The following is a 16,075-nucleotide window of genomic DNA, read 5'->3' on the forward strand; positions in this document are numbered from 1 at the left end:
ACCCTGGCGCATCCGGTTGAAAGCGCGTGTTGATTACGCTAATCAAAATGCGTATATTTATACCTAAAAAAGGTAAAAAATACGTTAAAATGGTCGTGCGTATTACTTCAAAAGGTATAAACTCTACCGTTTGATCGCTAAGATCAACACGTGTTTTCAACCGGATGCGCCAGGGCGGTGTATATTCTATTATAGTCGGAGCGGGTCGGCCACACTCCCTACTAGCGCCGGCAAGGTATACGTACCTTAATAAAGGACTCGACATCAATATTATTACGTAACATGGTTTATTTCTGGTGCTGTTGCTTATATTAGTATAGTACTGAATTTAATTCCTATTCTCTAAGGCCTGTTAATGCGCTTTTTGTTAATATAGACTGCAGCTTCATTTTGACCTCTAGATTCCTCATGATGGAAGGCCTTAAATATAAAACCTGTGTTAACATGCTGGGAGTATACTATATATAGCGATAGCTGGCAACGATCTCACTACAGCGAGACAGCTCAATAGATACGGCTTCTAAAATATTATACAAATGCCAGGGAATGCTAACTACTGGAAGCGCAGGCTCCTCCTATTAACTTTAGTGGTTATATCGACGTGAACTGGCTAGCATAGAAGGCTGCTTCTCCGCAGACTCCATCTTCCTAGTCTTTGGCCATTTGGTGTCCCATATACATTAATATGCTCCTATGTAGAAGACTCCTCAGAAGACTCGATATATTCCCACGAGTGGTTCTCATGTAAGTGGTCGAGAAAAGGCTTACACATGAAACAATAATCCCAGTCGCGACAGTCGCGACAGTGGAAGCGTGGCCCGTAGATGTCCTATTCGATATGAGAATTTTTCGACCGCTTCCAGCTACCTACTTACATAAAGGCATCCATCGCACCAATAACCACTATAACGTCTGCCGTTAAGTTGCACGGCATCTGCAGCGCTTGAATCAGCCCCTGCACCTAGCAGAGATCTGCAGGATGCAGGCAATTCTCCTAGCATCTTCCCATTTCCATGGAAGATAGCAATAGAAATAGGGCTCCATTGCCCTTCTGGTTGAGGGAGAGTGACACATTCACTGCGTAAACCTTCTTTAATTAGTCGCTTAATAATATTAGGGTTTCCTGTCCTACAAGCCCAGTGAAGGGGAGTCCAGTGTCCACTCTGCGGCGAGGACGTAAGACCCTTACCGAGCACTACGTTTAGAACCTGTAATGAGCTTCCCGAAGAAGCATAATGGAGCAGACTATCTCCCTTCGCGTCCTTAGTTTTAGGATTAAGGCCTAAGCTGAGGAGATATTCGAAGGTGTTAATGTGTCCACTTCTTGCAGCAAGCTGAAGAGCAGTTCTGCCATGGGAATCCGCAAGGTTTTGGATCGCATGGTATTGCTCATAGACCAAACGCAGTAGATGTGTATACCCCTTGAAGGCAAGGAGGTTCAAAAAGGACCCGTACGAACCACCAAGGCAGTTAACGTTGGCGCCCTTGTCAAGCAGCAGCTTTACGACCTGCACGTGGCCTTCATCTAAAGCCGCCTGGAGTGCGTTGCCGTACTCTCCACCTTGCGCGTTAACATCGGCGCCCTTGTCGAGCAGCAGCTTTATAACCTGCTCGTGGCCTCTGTATAAAGCCGCCTGGAGTGCGTTACCGTACTCTCTACCTTGCGCGTTGACATCGGCGCCCTTGTTAAGCAGCAGCTTTATGACCTGCTCGTCGCCTCTAGCCGAACCCGCCTGGAGTGCGTTGCCGTGGTATCCACCTTGCGCGTTAACATCGGCCCCCTTGTCGAGCAGCAGCTTTACGACCTGCTCGTGGCCTCCGCCTGAAGCCGCCTGGAGTGCGTTGCCGTGGTATCCACCTTGCGCGTTAACATCGGCGTCCTTATCGAGCAGCAGCTTTACGACCTGCTCGTGGCTCCGCCTGAAGCCGCCTGGAGTGCGTTGCCGTGGTATCCACCTTCCGCGTTAACATCGGCCCCCTTATTAAGCAGCAGCTTTACGACTGCTCGTGGCCTCCACCTGAAGCCGCCTGGAGTGCGTTGCCCGTACTCTCCACCTTGCGCGTTGACATTGGTGCCCTTGTCGAGCAGCAGCTTTATGACCTGCTCGTTGCCTCCAGCTGCAGCTGCCTGGAGTGTGTTACCGTGGTATCCACCCTGCGCGTTAATATCGGACTCTTTATTAAGCAGCAGCTTTACGACCCTGCTCGTGGCCTCTAGCTAAAGCCGCCTGGAGAGCGTTGCCGTGGTATCCACCTTGCGTGTTAACATCGCCCCCTTGTCGAGCAGCAGCTTTACGACCTGCTCGTGGCCCTCCGCTTGAAGCCGCCTGGAGTGCGTTGCCGTGGTATCCACCTTCCGCGTTAACATCGCCCCCTTATCGAGCAGCAGCTTTACACCTGCCTCCGTGGCCTCCGCCTGAAGCCGCCTGGAGTGCGTTGCCGTGGTATCCACCTTCCGCGTTAACATCGGCCCCCCTTGTCGAGCAGCAGCCTTTACGACTGGCTCGTGGCCTCCGCCTGAAGCCGCCTGGAGTGCGTTGCCGTAACTTTCCACCTTGCGCGTTAACATCGGCGCCCTCGTCAAGCCAGCAGCTTTACGACCTGCCACGTGGCTTCCATATGAAGCCGCCTGGAGTGCGTTGCCGTAGTATCCAACTTGCGCGTTAATTATCAGTGCCCTTGTCGAGCAACAGCTTTACGACCTGCTCGTGGCCTCCATCTGAAGCCGCCTGGAGTGCGTTGCCGTACTCTCCACCTTGCGCGTTAACATCGGCGCCCTTGTCAAGCAGCAGCTTTACGACCTGCTCATGGCCTCTGTATGAAGCCGCCTGGAGTGCGTTGTCATATTCTCTACCTTGCGCGTTAACATCGGCGCCCTTGTCGACGAAGCAGCTTTACGACCTGCTCATGGCCTCTAGCTGAAGCCGCCTGGAGTGCGTTGCCGTAATCTCCACCTTGCGCGTTAACATCGGCCCCCTCGTCAAGCAGCAGCTTTACGACCTGCTCATGGCCTCTAGCTGAAGCCGCCTGGAGTGCGTTGCCGTACTCTCCACCTTGCGCGTTAACATCGGCGCCCTCGTCAAGCAGCAGCTTTACGACCTGCACGTGGCCTCTGTATGAAGCCGCCTGGAGTGCGTTGCTGTACTCTCCATCTTGCGCGTTAACATCGGCGCCCTCGTCAAGCAGCAGCTTTACGACCTGCACGTGGCCTCCGTATGAAGCCGCCTGGAGTGCGTTGCCGTGGTATCCACCTTGCGCGTTAACATCGGCGCCCTTGTCGAGAAGTAGCTTCACTACCGCACCGTATCCAAACTCTGCCGCGAGCAACAGCGGCGTCCGTCCGTAGCTGTCTCTCGGGTCTGCTGAGATAATGATATTTCTCCCCGGCTTAGATAGCAGCTTCTCTGATAGAGAAAGCAATCCAAATTGCGCCGTTAAGTGCAATCCTGTTGTTTCTCTGGGATAATTTTGAGAATACATGCCGTATTTGTAAGTTGAAATCGACATAACCTGTACAGCACAGCAAATCGAGCTGCTGCGCCGAAGAAAAGAACAAGCTAGTTCAAACACCTGATCTTGAACCGCTAGTGTATGCTGTCCCCAATGCCGAGCAGCATAGTCTAAGAATACATTTTGCTCTAGCCTGCCCTCGAAGTCTTGATTAGTAGGACAGCTGCCACGTCTAAAGGTACTGAAGGAGAGATAAGTAAGACACGTTGAGGCTATATCTAGCTGTGCGCGAGGATTCCACTCTTCTATAATCCGCTCGAAATACTCCTGGGTAGTGTAGTGTACCAGACGGATAATATCGCTCTCCTCGTCCACGGTAACAAGGCCGGCACACACGGAGACTATATCTTCGACATTGGGAATGTTGTCCGGATCCAGCTCTTCTTCGCCTAGCTCTACCGCCAAAGCATGGCATAGCTCTGCAGTAGTGGGTTGTCTCTGTGCGTATGTAATCCAGGACAAGACATTCCTTGCTCGTTCCCGCTTTCCAGGAAGTTGGCTTTCTATTCTCTTAATCGCTTCGTCGTACGCTTCGTCATAGACTTGCTCGAGTGCTTTAGAATCTTTAGAGCTTCTAGAAAATCGCCTCAAAGTCAACTTCACTGCCTTAACAGTATCCTTGTCCAGTAATGAGTCGGTGTAGAGGCGAGCGAGAAGGAACCTAGCAGCATTGTGAGCCATAAGTGCTTCCACGAGCCGCGCGACATACTCACATGCCATCTACTGCTTCAACAATCTTATCTTGCACTAAGCCCTTCAGCTTAACGTCCCGTTGAATACATTTCGGAAGTTGGTAAGTCTGGCCTGCCACGAATCGTTTTACGTCCTCATGATTTGCGCGTACTTCTAATGTTGGCATCCCCTTAAACTCAGTTTCAACCCCTAGAATAAATCTCGAAGTGGCCATTAGACGTAGGTCTGTCCTGCCTTGTAGATCTCGGAGCTTGGCAAGAAACTGGTGACGGCTGCCGTCTTTGTCCAGACACTCGTCTAGAGCATCGACCACGAGATACACACTTGAATAAGTAGCAAGAACAGATTGAAGAGCCCTGAAGATCTCTTCAAGTGATGGCTTAGTCCCCCGGTCGGCATGCTGCTTATGCAAAAGTTCCACAGGCTCCGCGATGGACGGTCGGACCTGCACTAGCTGCTTAAGGATGGCCGCTAGTAGACTAGCGGCATTCTGATCCACCTGTGCCTTGTAGTTACAATACACATAAGCAACTCCAACGGCACCGGTCGGTATTACTTTTAAAAGGTGATCGATTGCGATTGCTGCTATCATCGTCTTACCGGCTCCGGGGATCCCGGGACAGAACAGCGTCTCATTTGGTCCATGAAGCCACCTCGCAAACTCGGGGGCGTCGAGAAACCACTGACCTGTCCCTTCTTGTCTGCGGCCTACAAAATCAGATTGCAGAGCCGGAAAATCCGTTGGTGATATCCATCCCATGAGCTTGTTGTGCCGTACACGGTCTTGGTCTTGCCGTATCGTATCAAGTCTAGATTCTATTGTGGGAACGCGGTTCCGAATGAAGGCCGTGTCGTCTTTGATTGCTTGAGATAGTTTGCTTAGACACATGAGCAATGTTGTCTTGCAACGCTATTACGGAGACTTACAAGTGGTCCATCTGTAACGCTATCTCCACCAGCGTCTTTAGGCGTTCCATCCTGGCCAATATGCTAGTAACTTCCTCTTTGCTAAACTTCCACACAAGCGCGTCGCCTGCCTTTTTTAGTCTGCCTCCGCCAGTCATCTTAGCCTGCAGCTGCTCAAGCGCTTGCTTGAACTGATCGAGCGGCCCATTCTCGACTCCGAGAGCTCGAACCGCGGTATACCACGATTCATTGGAGCTTCCCTCCTCAAGTCGGAACCTTAAACTGACAAGAAGACTGTTGAGGCTCGAAGCCTCGACGGCGCATTTTGCCCGGTCTTTCGAGGCATCCTTTATGTCGTTAAGGTATCCGAGAACCTTGTTGGAGAGCTGGAGAATAGCAACAATGCTAGCTATAACACCAAGCGGGTCCATGTGGAAGAAAGGCGCGGAGATACGGTGGGGAGGTACGGAGGCGCGGCGGCGATAAATAAAGGCACGATAGAAGACTCGGTTGACAAGCCGCTCTGCTGAAAGAAGAGGGCGACATCGCGCAGATTTTCATTGAGCAAAGCAAGGCTGAATAGCGTGTCGCTGCGTTCGCTTCGCCTCATTGCTTGCGCCACGGATTAACGCTAAGCATCCGCGTACCAGGTATTGTGTCACGTGCTTATACAAAACTAACACAAAGAATGATATAAGTTCAGTCATTAAGGCGCTTATACCTTGCCGGCGCTAGCAGGGAGGGTGGCCGACCCGCTCCGGCCATACCCCAAGGGTGTGTCTCGGAAACACCTTGCGTTCATTAATACACCGATGAGCACGCGCCACATACTCCCATCTACCATGGATGTGCGGCGCTGTCCTGGCGCAGGTCTTGGCGCGTGGACAGCGCGTCCATCTATTGCCTCCAGCCCTCCCCACAAAAATAAACTTCGCCGCCGCTCACAATGCTATGGATCCGCTTAGCATTACCGCCACCATTCTGCAGCTGACGAGCAGAGTATCTCAACGATGTTAAGGACGCCCCAAAAGACCGCGCTCAGTGTGCTATCGAAGCATCGAACCTCTACTCCCTTTTTACCACCTTAAGATACCGTCTCGAAGAAGGAAATTCCAACGAGCCATGGTATGCTGAGGTCCAGAAGCTCTGTACTAAGGATGGCCCTCTTGATCAGTACAAGCTTGCGTTAGGGCAGTTGCAGGCTAAAACAATAAGTCAAGGTAGATCCCACTGTGTCTTCAGGTTCATGCACTTTTAGTTCCCGCGCACCGTCGTACGCCTAAAAAGCCAGTCAATAAGCTCTATACCGTATATAGTTTGGTGTTCTAGGCGTCGAGTCAGCTCCAAGCGATGAGTTGCGGACGCGCTTAGGGTGCAGGCGATACCTAGCGATTAGCACGCAGCCTCTATCGGTTGACAAAAACGCCAGGTGTCAAGAAAGACACCATGGGATTGGAGCAGGCGGACCATTTCATCCTGTGGAAATTTGTCAAAAAAGAAGTCATGGAGATTATGGCACGGATAGAACGCTTAAAAGCGCTCGAGGAGACCGGGAAGCTTGGGGCCTTTATACTGGCAATAGCTGTTCGGACACGAAGAAAGCAAGACATTGTTCATGATCTCCTTCTGGCTATCCATCAACTTCTATCAATATAACCACCAATTCGTGTTTTGGGGCTTCCCTAACTGTTCCTTACTCCCTGCAATCTCTAGGAACAAGAACAGGCTGCGCTCAACGAGATTCTTACTCACTAGCTGCAGGCTTGCATCTACAAAGATGTTCCTCTCGTTATATATCAATTCCCAGCCCATGCCCGGCCTTCGTTCGGAATCCTTTATATAGCTTCCCCGGTGCCGACTTTTGTAATGCGCGATTGCCTGCACTACGCGTGCTTTGCGCTTCCCACTCATTGATTCTTGCTCATTCAGTTTTAATATCAAGCGGCTCCTGGTCGTGCAAACTCTTGCTAGGTTTTCTTTCTTGTTGGTATCCAGGAAAGCGTGGAAATCATCGTCCGTATTAGTATCGCTCAGGATGGTGACGCAGTCTATCCAGGGAGCTGTCAGTGTGCCGCCGACAATGATCGCGAACGACGGCTGAGTAACGGTGATGCTAGCCCCCCCATGAAACTTATTGGTTGACATCTCGATGCCGCATGCACGGCCTTGACAACTTAAGTCTCGGGCCTTTTTAAGTCTCATTGAAACGGTTTTGTCGATGAGACCAAAGAAATGTTTGTGGTCTCTTCGCGGGGTAAAGATCATTGCAGCATGTAATTTGTCTAGATCGGCTGATAATGTAATTATCTGGTCAATGGGTGAGTAAGTTGCATGGGCTGAGCACACAACTTCCTCCAAGAGGTAATGGTCCTGGAAAGCGTCGGCAAGACGGATAAATCTGAGGACGGTCTTCGGCACTGGCCCAACGTAGAATGGTGAGGGCTGCTTGATCAAACACACTGAGGGCTGGCGATACGGGTTCCCACCCCTCGCCAGATCTCGCGCTGGAATAAGCAATAGCTCTTTGACACGCGTCGTCCACTGTTGACCCCAGCGTTTTAGCGGGAATCCTAGATACGATTCGTAGTTCCCCTCCATTGTACAAAAGAGCGCGGCGAATTGGAGTGGCTCTTTTTCCAACTGCAACACTTGGAGCTCTACGCGCACGCCATCACCCAAAACGGTTGGTGGAATGACGGGGTGCGGATTTTCTAGCACCCTGATGCGATCACTGAAGGTGAAGTCAGAGGGTGAGTCGGCGAAGAGACCGTGCAGATCTCTGGTGTCCTGCGGTGCACACTCGTGCAGGAATTGTTGCATCGTTCGAGGCTTCTCGGCGAGTCCCCAAGCGAAGAGAGATTGGTCGTCTGAAATCTTCATGATTTCCTGAAGCCTTGCAAAGGCTTTCTTACCCTCCCCGTACAGCAGAGGCATGCTAACTCCGAATATGCCTAGCAAGCAGTAGGTTTCGTCTTCAATCCGGGTGGTTCGTCGTTTCGCTGCCCATGACATCTTTCTCGCTATGCTGATATGCCTGAATTTGCCGGACCTTAAAACTTGCTCTTCAATCCCGCTGATTTCTGAGAGCTGACCGCGCAACTTGAGCTTTGAGCCTATGTAGTGCCAATCCGAATCGTAGAATTGAATATTTGGCGGCGCAACGAGCTCTTGCAAAGTCCAACCTCTCGTAAACCATCGACTGTAAGGAAACTCATTAATGCCCCTCACATCGGAAAGATAAGCGTAGCACACTTTCGCATCGCGATACCACCGAAACATCGAGTTAATAGCTTCTGAAAGCTCAGCCGTGCTAGTTTTATCGATGCAGCAGCTGGACCACCTCCATTAGCCTGACCCTCCTTAAATTCCCTGCAAAACTTACGTATCAACCCAGACCCATTGCAGGCCGTCGCGTAAAGCTTGTTCACACGATAATTTGATTTTCGCAAAGCCTATTCGCGACGTGACATTTGGATCTTCCATTTGTTGGAGCGTGCATTCTTCGCCGCCCCATGTGTGGGACAGAATCGCGAAATCGGGAACGCTGTCATTGCTGAGAAACTCGTGGATTCTGCGGGTGGATGCGTTGATTAACCGCATTTTTGATCTGTTCGGATGCCCACATTCTCGTTACAACGGGCGCGATTTGGAAAGAGACAATTTTGGAGCTCCTGAGGCTTCGCTGACATTTATTGCTCGCATGAGGGTGAAGGCACTCAGCCCCAAATTGTTAAGGAGTTCAACGTCCGTTCACGAATGCACAGCCGCGCCGCCTCGTTGCCTTGTGAGGGTGATGTCAAGGCGCGAAGAGGGTAGCGCGTTTTCAAATAGAAATGGTGTGAGTTCGACAGTTCCTCAGTATAGTCGCAGCCGCAGTCGAAGAAGATGCAGAGGTATCTCCCCCTAGATTCAAAGCAATCGATGACTATCGCAACATTCGCAAGACTATCCCTTGCAACGGTAAAATGGGCCCTGCCGTTATCGATAAGGGCTAGCCAATTAGATCAATAGGACTAAGGGCTTTGGGGGCATTTTTTAGCAATGCGATTAGGAGGAACCTTATATTAAGTCTTCCGAACAAGGACCTTATCGACTTTAGCACGATTAAAAGGCATGGTAGTGATGTAATTGATATACGCGTTACTTTGAAAACGGTTGTTCGCGCACGGGCCATCTACGCGCGGGACCTTACCGTTGCAAGGGATAGGTTGTAGCGAAATGGCGGATATTGTTTCGATTAGCACCGAGTGCAGCGGTTAGACTGGGAATGAGGCCGTTGAGAGCTGCAAGAGTGAATGGAGTAAGTTGAAGACAAGACGAGAAAGCTAAGTGGGAATAGCACGTCATTTGTTTGGATCGGTGGTGCCATGAGTGAGTTAGCCTGCATTGGGCAGCGCAAAAGGTTTGTACGCCACTGGTGCTAGCAGGGAGGGTGGCCGACCCGCTCCGGCCATACCCCAAGGGTGTGTCTCGGAAACACCTTGCGTTCATTAATACACCGATGAGCACGCGCCACATACTCCCATCTACCATGGCAAGTCAATGAGTGGATTTTCTCCTCGCGCCCTTGGCGGAAACGCCTCCGCCCAAACTTTCCACTTCATCCTCAAAAAGTAGACACTCACAAGGGTGTGGCTGGCTGGCTGGCTGGATTCCATTACGCCTTTCACCCCCTTGGGGAGGTATGCGGCTGTCTACGGCTGTCTACAGAGCTACCTGATACGTATACAGTAAAATCTCCTTAATACGATATGGGGTATATAACGATAACCTCTACATTACGATCTACGCCCCTTAATCAAGCCTTTTTTGGTGTAATATTACGATAATCTGACTTTTGGCAATATCGTTAAGCACCTACCACCAATATCGGTATAACCAGTAGAGAATTTGTATGGGAGAGGGCCCTATTTAGCCCGCGAGGTAGACATCCTCAGCCTTTTTGGGTATTAAGCTCCTCTTTTTCCTACTTATTTACCCAACACGTGACTCTTAATATAACAATACCATTGGTATTACGATACGCTTGGCCGAACAAACGGTATCGTACTAAAGAGATTTTACTGTAGACATTTTGCCATAGATCTAGAAGCTTCTAGAAGCTTCTCTCTATAAAGTGGCAAATCATCCCACTATTATAAAATAGAGATTTAATGAGTAAGAATAACGTCTTTTATTTATACCGTTAAAATATACTAGTTAAGGCTAGAAGTCCTGACAAGCCCATAAGAGCTAATCATAGAGTGTGCATTATATGACGGTTACCTCAGCAAGCTCAGACGTGATTTCGGTCAGAGGAGAGGAGTTTTAGGTCCGAGCTGACTAAACATCATTTAGTCTCCTCCGCCGAAACCACGTTTGAGGCACTTTTGCAAGATTTGTTACCCCTTCAGTGATCGGGACGTCGCCCCCTCTTCGATCGGGTAGAAGTGCCATTATTTCTTTGTCACTCCCCCAATTCCTTGCAATCTGGGCCACCACCGCTTCGGTAATCGGGACGTCGCCCCCTCTTCGATCGAGTAGAAGTGCCATTATTTCTTTACCACCCCCCCAATTCCTTGGAATCTGGGCTACCACCTCTTCGGTAATCGGGACGTCGCCCCCCCCCCGATTAAGCAGGAGTGCCATTATTTCTTTGCCACTCCTCCAATTCCCTGCCGCTACCTCAACCACCCCTTCGGTAATCGGGACGTCGCCCCCTCTTCGATCGAGTAGAAGTGCCATTATTTCTTTACCACTCTCCTAATTCCCTGCCGCTGCCTTGACCACCCCTTCAGTGATTGGGGCATCACCCCCTCTTCGATCGAGTAGAAGTGCCATTATTTCTTTACCACTCTCCCAATTTCCTGCCGCTGCCTTAACCACCCCTTCGGTGATCGGGACGTCGCCCCCTCTTCGATCGAGTAGAAGTGCCATCATTTCTTTGTTAAAATTCATTGCAATCTGGGCCACCACCCATTCGGTAATCGGGGCGTCGCCCCATCTTCGATCAAGTAGAAGTGCCATTATTTCTTTATCATTCCCCCAATTCCTTGCAATCTGGGTCACCACCCCTTCGGTGATCGGGGCGTTGCCCCCTCTTTGATTGAGTAGAAGTGCCATCATTTCTTTGTCAAAATTCATTGCAATCTGGGCCACCACCCCTTCGGTAATTGGGACGTTGCCTCTTCGATCGCGTAGAAGTGCCATTATTTCTTTGCCACTCCCCCCATTCCCTACCGCTGCCTTAACCACCCCTTCAGTGATCGGGACGTCGCCCCCTCTTCGATCAAGTAGGAGTGCCATTATTTCTTTGCCACTCCTCCAATTCCCTACCGCTGCCTCGACCACCCCTTCGGTAATTGGGGCATCGCCCCATCTTCGATCAAGTAGAAGTGCCATTATTTCTTTGCCACTCCCCCTATTCCCTGCCGCCGCCTTGACCACCTCTTTAGTAATTGGAATGTTGTCCCTTCTTAGGTCCAGTAAAAGTGTTAGTATTTCTTTATTAAATGACCTTGTAACCCGGACCATCTCTTCTTCTGGGATCTGGATATTGTCTCTTATCCGATATACTAGATCTTTTATCGTCTCTAGCTCCACTACACTCAGGTCCCTTTGATCTATGTAGGTTGACGCTAGGTTGGCTATGCTGCTTAGGGTATCTAAATGGTCCATCCTATGCACCTGCTTTCTTGTCTCTATTATCTGCAATAATATCTTTTCAGCCTCCTTCCATTGCTTGTCTTTCTTGTATATTAATGCAAGGTTTTCTATGTCTGCCAGTTTATATGGGTGCTCTTTTATAGGCGTCCCCTTATGGCTCTCTATTGCTTTTTGAAGCCTCTTTCTTGCCTCTTTATACTCTTCCAAGTCTCCTAAGATTAATGCCACGTCATATAATGTAGCAGCTTTGTTTGAAGTTGCCATTAAATACTCCGGCACTGGAGTATTTACCTCTATCGGAGTTTTATATCCTACTCGATCTCGCATTCCCGCTGACTCTTCCCAATTCCACACTAGTAGAAAGTCACGTGGGAAGCTTTTTGTCGAAGGCAAGGGTCCTTGACGCTTAATATATCCACTCTCCGTTCGTACGCCCTGCTAAAGAGCAACTGCAATCTTAATAATAGTAAAATTATCCTTACATGTTCTAATAATAGTCGGCTCCGAAGCCCCTTGTAGAAGGCAGACGAGGTCGCCCCGCTGGATAGATTTTGCCGAGGCCTGGAGAGTCTATTGAGTGCCCTATTTCTTCTTATACTCCAACGACCTAGGTTTATTCTTGAAAATAATAGTTACGTGCTGTCTATTATACCGAGCACTGTCACTTTCTACCGAGGACACCTGGCCGAGAATACAGCCTTTGCTTTTAATCACTGCAATCTCCTTTTCGTCCTAAGTTTCTATATAGACCTCTTTATAGAGAAGGAATTCGACAAGTTGCTGCAAGAGTTTCTTCTATGGGACCTCGTAGTTAGGCGATAAACCAGCTGCGCTAGGATCATCAGAGCTCATGCCAAATAAGGCATATACCTTGTCGCGGCGCTTAGTAGCCTCGCGGGTATGGTACATATCTATTAACTTACCCAGAGAGACTCCGCCTAACGAACTTGTTGCATATTTTGGCCGGAAGATTGCTCCCCTTATTACGTAAGTTACTGAACGGATTAGACCCTGCAAGCCTGGATGAGCTCCATAGGAAAGCTTTAATTTATTAAAGCCTGAGTAAAAGGTGTACCCGTTTATCTCCGCAAGGCCACACATAATTAGAACACGTCGAGCTGCGGCGACTTCCTGAAGTACCTAGATCGACCTTTTAATAACCTCTGCGGATATTGTTAAGTATCTGCTCTCTTACCCAGATGCGCCGAAACCACGGTCGTTTAAGTAGTTTGAGAATTGCTTTCTGACTCTTTTCATTGTTCAATGAGTTTGTAAATTCACCTTCTGCAGTAACACGTATGTCTTCAAGCGCTTGATCGCTATTGTCCGCCGCCTCTCCAAGCCAAACGATTACACGATTTGCTTGGCCATAGATCTTCGCCATAGACTGAACCTGGTGTCCTTTCTCTTTCTTATCTGCTTGGTTGATGCAAATAGCATCTACCTATATAATTCGTTCAAAACAGCGATCTTGAAGATGGGATAGCGCCGTGTAAAGGTTTACCGTGACGGGCAAGTTATGTTTGTTTATTGAGATGGGTAAAGTTTCCTTTGGATCGCCCCATACGTAGGATAAAGCCTCGTACAGGTGAGTCCCTCCGCCCGATTCCTGTAGAGAGTAGTTGACGAGCTGGCATTGTATAGGGGCAGTTTTGTCTTCATGTGGCATCAGGCGAAGCAAGCGAATACTGTCAGGCCCCGGCAAAAGCGAAGAATAGCGGTACGAGGACATAGTATAAGAATCGTATATAGAAATTTGATCTTGCGTGAGTTGGATAGTTCTGATGGGTAGTATTAACAAGCCTGACGTGTTGCATGCGATCAGAAGTGCCCAAACTACCGGCACAGCCACCCCCGCTAAGTCACATGAGTGAGTTAGCCTGCATTGGGCAGCGCAAAAGGTTTGTACGCCACTGGTGCTAGCAGGGAGGGTGGCCGACCCGCACCGGCCAGACCCTTGCGGAGATGGCGGAATATACATACATACATACGTGGAGATGGCGAGAGCGTAACTGAGATGTTGGATGAAAGCGTTGTTTTTGCTGTTGGATAGCGCCGAGCGATGTGGCGGCGATTAAGCCCCAGCCACATGTGGCGAATTTAGCGTTTGTGCACCCCGCCAAACGTGAAAGTCGAACAACTTCAGGGCAGGGAACACTCCTTACTTGTTGGGTACGATATTCATTCACGGGTTGGTTTGAGAAGTTCTGCTTGGGTATGAGAGAAGACAACGAAGGTATAGATGTGATTGATGACCCGTTAGAGAATATTAGCATGGAGAGATGACTGCTCAATCAATCAAGGTCAGAAAGTTTCATACAAGACCCAGAAGATATATGCTCCTGCTCGCGTGAAGGTGCATTTTGCGGGTAATCATCGGGAAACGGCGGTTTGGAGAACGCCACAAGTGGTTTAACGCCACTACAACAACCATCTCCATCCAACACCTCAGCTACACTCTCGCCATCTCGACAATACGTCAAGCTCCCAGTATCAGCATATCGAACAGCGACCTCACACCATTCCTACTCTCCCCTTCAACCCCATTTCTGTCTTCAATTGAGTCGTCTTGATTATCTTTTAAATGTCTATTGAGCCTCAGTACCCAGGCCCCGCAACCCCCACTACATCCACCCCACAACAACATCGGCGACCAAGAAAACTGGCACGAGAACCTGCTCCAGCAAGGGAGGAGAGCTCCGCTGGCGGTGTATTGCTGTCAAACTCTATAGCCGCAACATCAAGCCAGAATTCTCAAACAGAACCCTCTTCTTCTAAAGACCCTAATGCTCCCGCAACCACTGGCCCGAACGGAAAACGACGGCCTCGAAAGCTGAACAAAGACCGGCCTGCCGATGGTGCTGCTGGGCCCGGGCCCAGCAACGCCGCAAATAATGAAGGGGAAGGCGCAGTGAACCACGAGCTTGAGGCCCTGAAGAGCCGTGTGCGGGGCTTAGAAGCGAGGGTGGAAGAACTATACAAAACCAGCCCCGGCCGCTCACCCCGACGGCGAGGAAAAGGCCGGAAAGGATCCAAGCAGGCACAGCCGGCCGACCCAGCACCCGCGAATGCCGCCGCCGCCGACGCCGCCGCCGAAGCGGCCAACGATGCAGAACTGCAGCGTCTCGAAGGCGAACTGGCTTCCGCGCGACACGACCTGGCGACTGCGTCTCGTCCCTCCAGACGGCGGCCTTCACGGACTGCCAGTGGTGGCGACGACGTGGAAGAGGTGCCTAGGCTCAGCGGCCCGGCCGTGGAAGGGGACAAGGACGGCAAGGCTGTCACGCTTAGCGGCTCGTATCGCATTCCGCTCCCCGCCTCCGTCAGCATGTCCGATGTGCGCAACATCCAAAGTGGCATCGCGTCCGCGCATGCTGTCGCGCGGGGCTTCCTGGATGCCAGGCGTGCGGACGCCCCGCGGAGCCCGCCACGGCGCAACTCGGCTGGTGGTGGTGGGGGGCAGGGCCAGAGCTGGAGCGAGTGGTTCGGCGCGTACAGCATGTCCATCTCGCGCGCTGTGAAGATCGTCGAGGCGGACGCGGCGCTGGAGACGGCAGGGCAGAGGGGTGCAGCGAAGAGGCCAGTCGCGGGGCCCAGGAGGGCGAGCGCACCAGGTGCTGGGGCGAAAGCGGGAGGAAGTGGTATTTCCGCACAGAAGAAGGCTGCTGGTCCTGGCGCGGGCGTCAGGCCAAATGGGACGGGAAAGACAGCGAGTACGGCTACGAGACCACCTCTGAATCCGAGGACGTCGAATGCGACGCCGACGAGGGGTGAGTGCTGAGCAAGTGCAGATGCTTATGTCGTAGAGCGTGCTTTTGGTTTCATGTTGGGAATAATTACTCAAGGGACCACCTTGGAGCATGTTTGTATTCGGCACTTGGAATTGTAGCATATATGTATACATGCAGTATGGATTGTGATCCCGTTGATAATATGACTGTATCAAGATCCAGCGATGCCCGGACGCGTATATAACGCTCTAGAACCATTATTCAAAATGGAACCACCGAGGAGAGTACAAGACATCATAACTAGCCATGGTTTTTGATAGAGAGGCATTTACTAACAAAGGGAAGGAGAATATACGGGATAGATAGGATTCAGCAGCCATTCTCCAGTAAGTGCCTATACGTGCCGCAGCTGTGAATATTTCTAGTGTAACTACACTAGTACACATGAATCGTAATGATCGTGTGCATGCTAAAGTACCGATAATAATAGCGCCGCCAACCACCCAAGATGCGAGTATCCAGTCCCACTACACCGCTCAGAATAGATTCACCAGGTCCCCTGAGATCCCAGTCGATTTTCTAGTTACACT

General features: G+C 50.5%; 6 protein-coding genes across 6 annotated transcripts; 2 read left to right on the plus strand and 4 right to left on the minus strand.

Moving 5' to 3' along the window:
• Nucleotides 1-2,886: 2,886 nt before the first annotated feature.
• Nucleotides 2,887-3,108, minus strand: K441DRAFT_484796 (ankyrin; the record flags this gene model as incomplete). Its single annotated transcript, XM_067641918.1, has 1 exon — nucleotides 2,887-3,108. A coding segment is annotated over one exon (222 nt), but the record flags the coding sequence as incomplete, so codon positions are not given.
• Nucleotides 3,109-3,144: 36 nt separating this feature from the next.
• On the minus strand, nucleotides 3,145-5,610 carry K441DRAFT_638561 (uncharacterized protein; the record flags this gene model as incomplete). The annotated part of the gene is made up of 3 exons (XM_067646544.1): nucleotides 5,131-5,610; nucleotides 4,224-5,081; nucleotides 3,145-4,171 (listed from the first exon to the last, which is right to left on the minus strand). Coding segments are annotated over exons 1-3 (2,295 nt in total), but the record flags the coding sequence as incomplete, so codon positions are not given.
• A 499-nt stretch (nucleotides 5,611-6,109) lies between these two features.
• Nucleotides 6,110-6,663, plus strand: K441DRAFT_430985 (uncharacterized protein; the record flags this gene model as incomplete). The annotated part of the gene is made up of 2 exons (XM_067641641.1): nucleotides 6,110-6,343; nucleotides 6,571-6,663. Coding segments are annotated over 2 exons (327 nt in total), but the record flags the coding sequence as incomplete, so codon positions are not given.
• On the minus strand, nucleotides 6,497-8,904 carry K441DRAFT_146766 (HET-domain-containing protein). Its single transcript, XM_067640169.1, has 2 exons — nucleotides 8,492-8,904; nucleotides 6,497-8,440 (listed from the first exon to the last, which is right to left on the minus strand). Exons 1-2 carry the CDS (start codon nucleotides 8,707-8,709, stop codon nucleotides 6,757-6,759), a joined length of 1,902 nt encoding a protein of 633 aa, XP_067502593.1. The 5' UTR covers nucleotides 8,710-8,904; the 3' UTR covers nucleotides 6,497-6,756.
• A 3,434-nt stretch (nucleotides 8,905-12,338) lies between these two features.
• On the minus strand, nucleotides 12,339-13,486 carry K441DRAFT_723745 (uncharacterized protein). The gene is made up of 3 exons (XM_067654099.1): nucleotides 12,950-13,486; nucleotides 12,678-12,894; nucleotides 12,339-12,624 (listed from the first exon to the last, which is right to left on the minus strand). Exons 1-3 carry the CDS (start codon nucleotides 13,136-13,138, stop codon nucleotides 12,596-12,598), a joined length of 435 nt encoding a protein of 144 aa, XP_067502594.1. The 5' UTR covers nucleotides 13,139-13,486; the 3' UTR covers nucleotides 12,339-12,595.
• A 703-nt stretch (nucleotides 13,487-14,189) lies between these two features.
• On the plus strand, nucleotides 14,190-15,679 carry K441DRAFT_661849 (uncharacterized protein). Its single transcript, XM_067648946.1, has one exon. It carries the CDS (start codon nucleotides 14,339-14,341, stop codon nucleotides 15,533-15,535), a length of 1,197 nt encoding a protein of 398 aa, XP_067502595.1. The 5' UTR covers nucleotides 14,190-14,338; the 3' UTR covers nucleotides 15,536-15,679.
• The last annotated feature ends 396 nt before the right edge of the window (nucleotides 15,680-16,075 follow it).

Source organism: Cenococcum geophilum (assembly GCF_001692895.1).
Source record: "Cenococcum geophilum 1.58 unplaced genomic scaffold K441scaffold_28, whole genome shotgun sequence".
Taxonomy (NCBI): Eukaryota; Fungi; Ascomycota; class Dothideomycetes; order Gloniales; family Gloniaceae; genus Cenococcum; species Cenococcum geophilum.

Coding starts and splice junctions, on each gene's coding strand:
- K441DRAFT_723745 (XM_067654099.1), bottom strand. CDS start 13,138: ATGGCGAAGATCTATGGCCAAGCAAATCGTGTAATCGTTTGGCTTGGA. Junction 12,895..12,949: donor CGTGGTTTCGGCGCATCTGG/GTAAGAGAGCAG, acceptor AGGTCGATCTAG/GTACTTCAGGAAGTCGCCGC. Junction 12,625..12,677: donor GTTAGGCGGAGTCTCTCTGG/GTAAGTTAATAG, acceptor CGCCGCGACAAG/GTATATGCCTTATTTGGCAT.
- K441DRAFT_661849 (XM_067648946.1), top strand. CDS start 14,339: ATGTCTATTGAGCCTCAGTACCCAGGCCCCGCAACCCCCACTACATCC.
- K441DRAFT_146766 (XM_067640169.1), bottom strand. CDS start 8,709: ATGCGGTTAATCAACGCATCCACCCGCAGAATCCACGAGTTTCTCAGC. Junction 8,441..8,491: donor CAATGGGTCTGGGTTGATAC/GTAAGTTTTGCA, acceptor GAGGTGGTCCAG/CTGCTGCATCGATAAAACTA.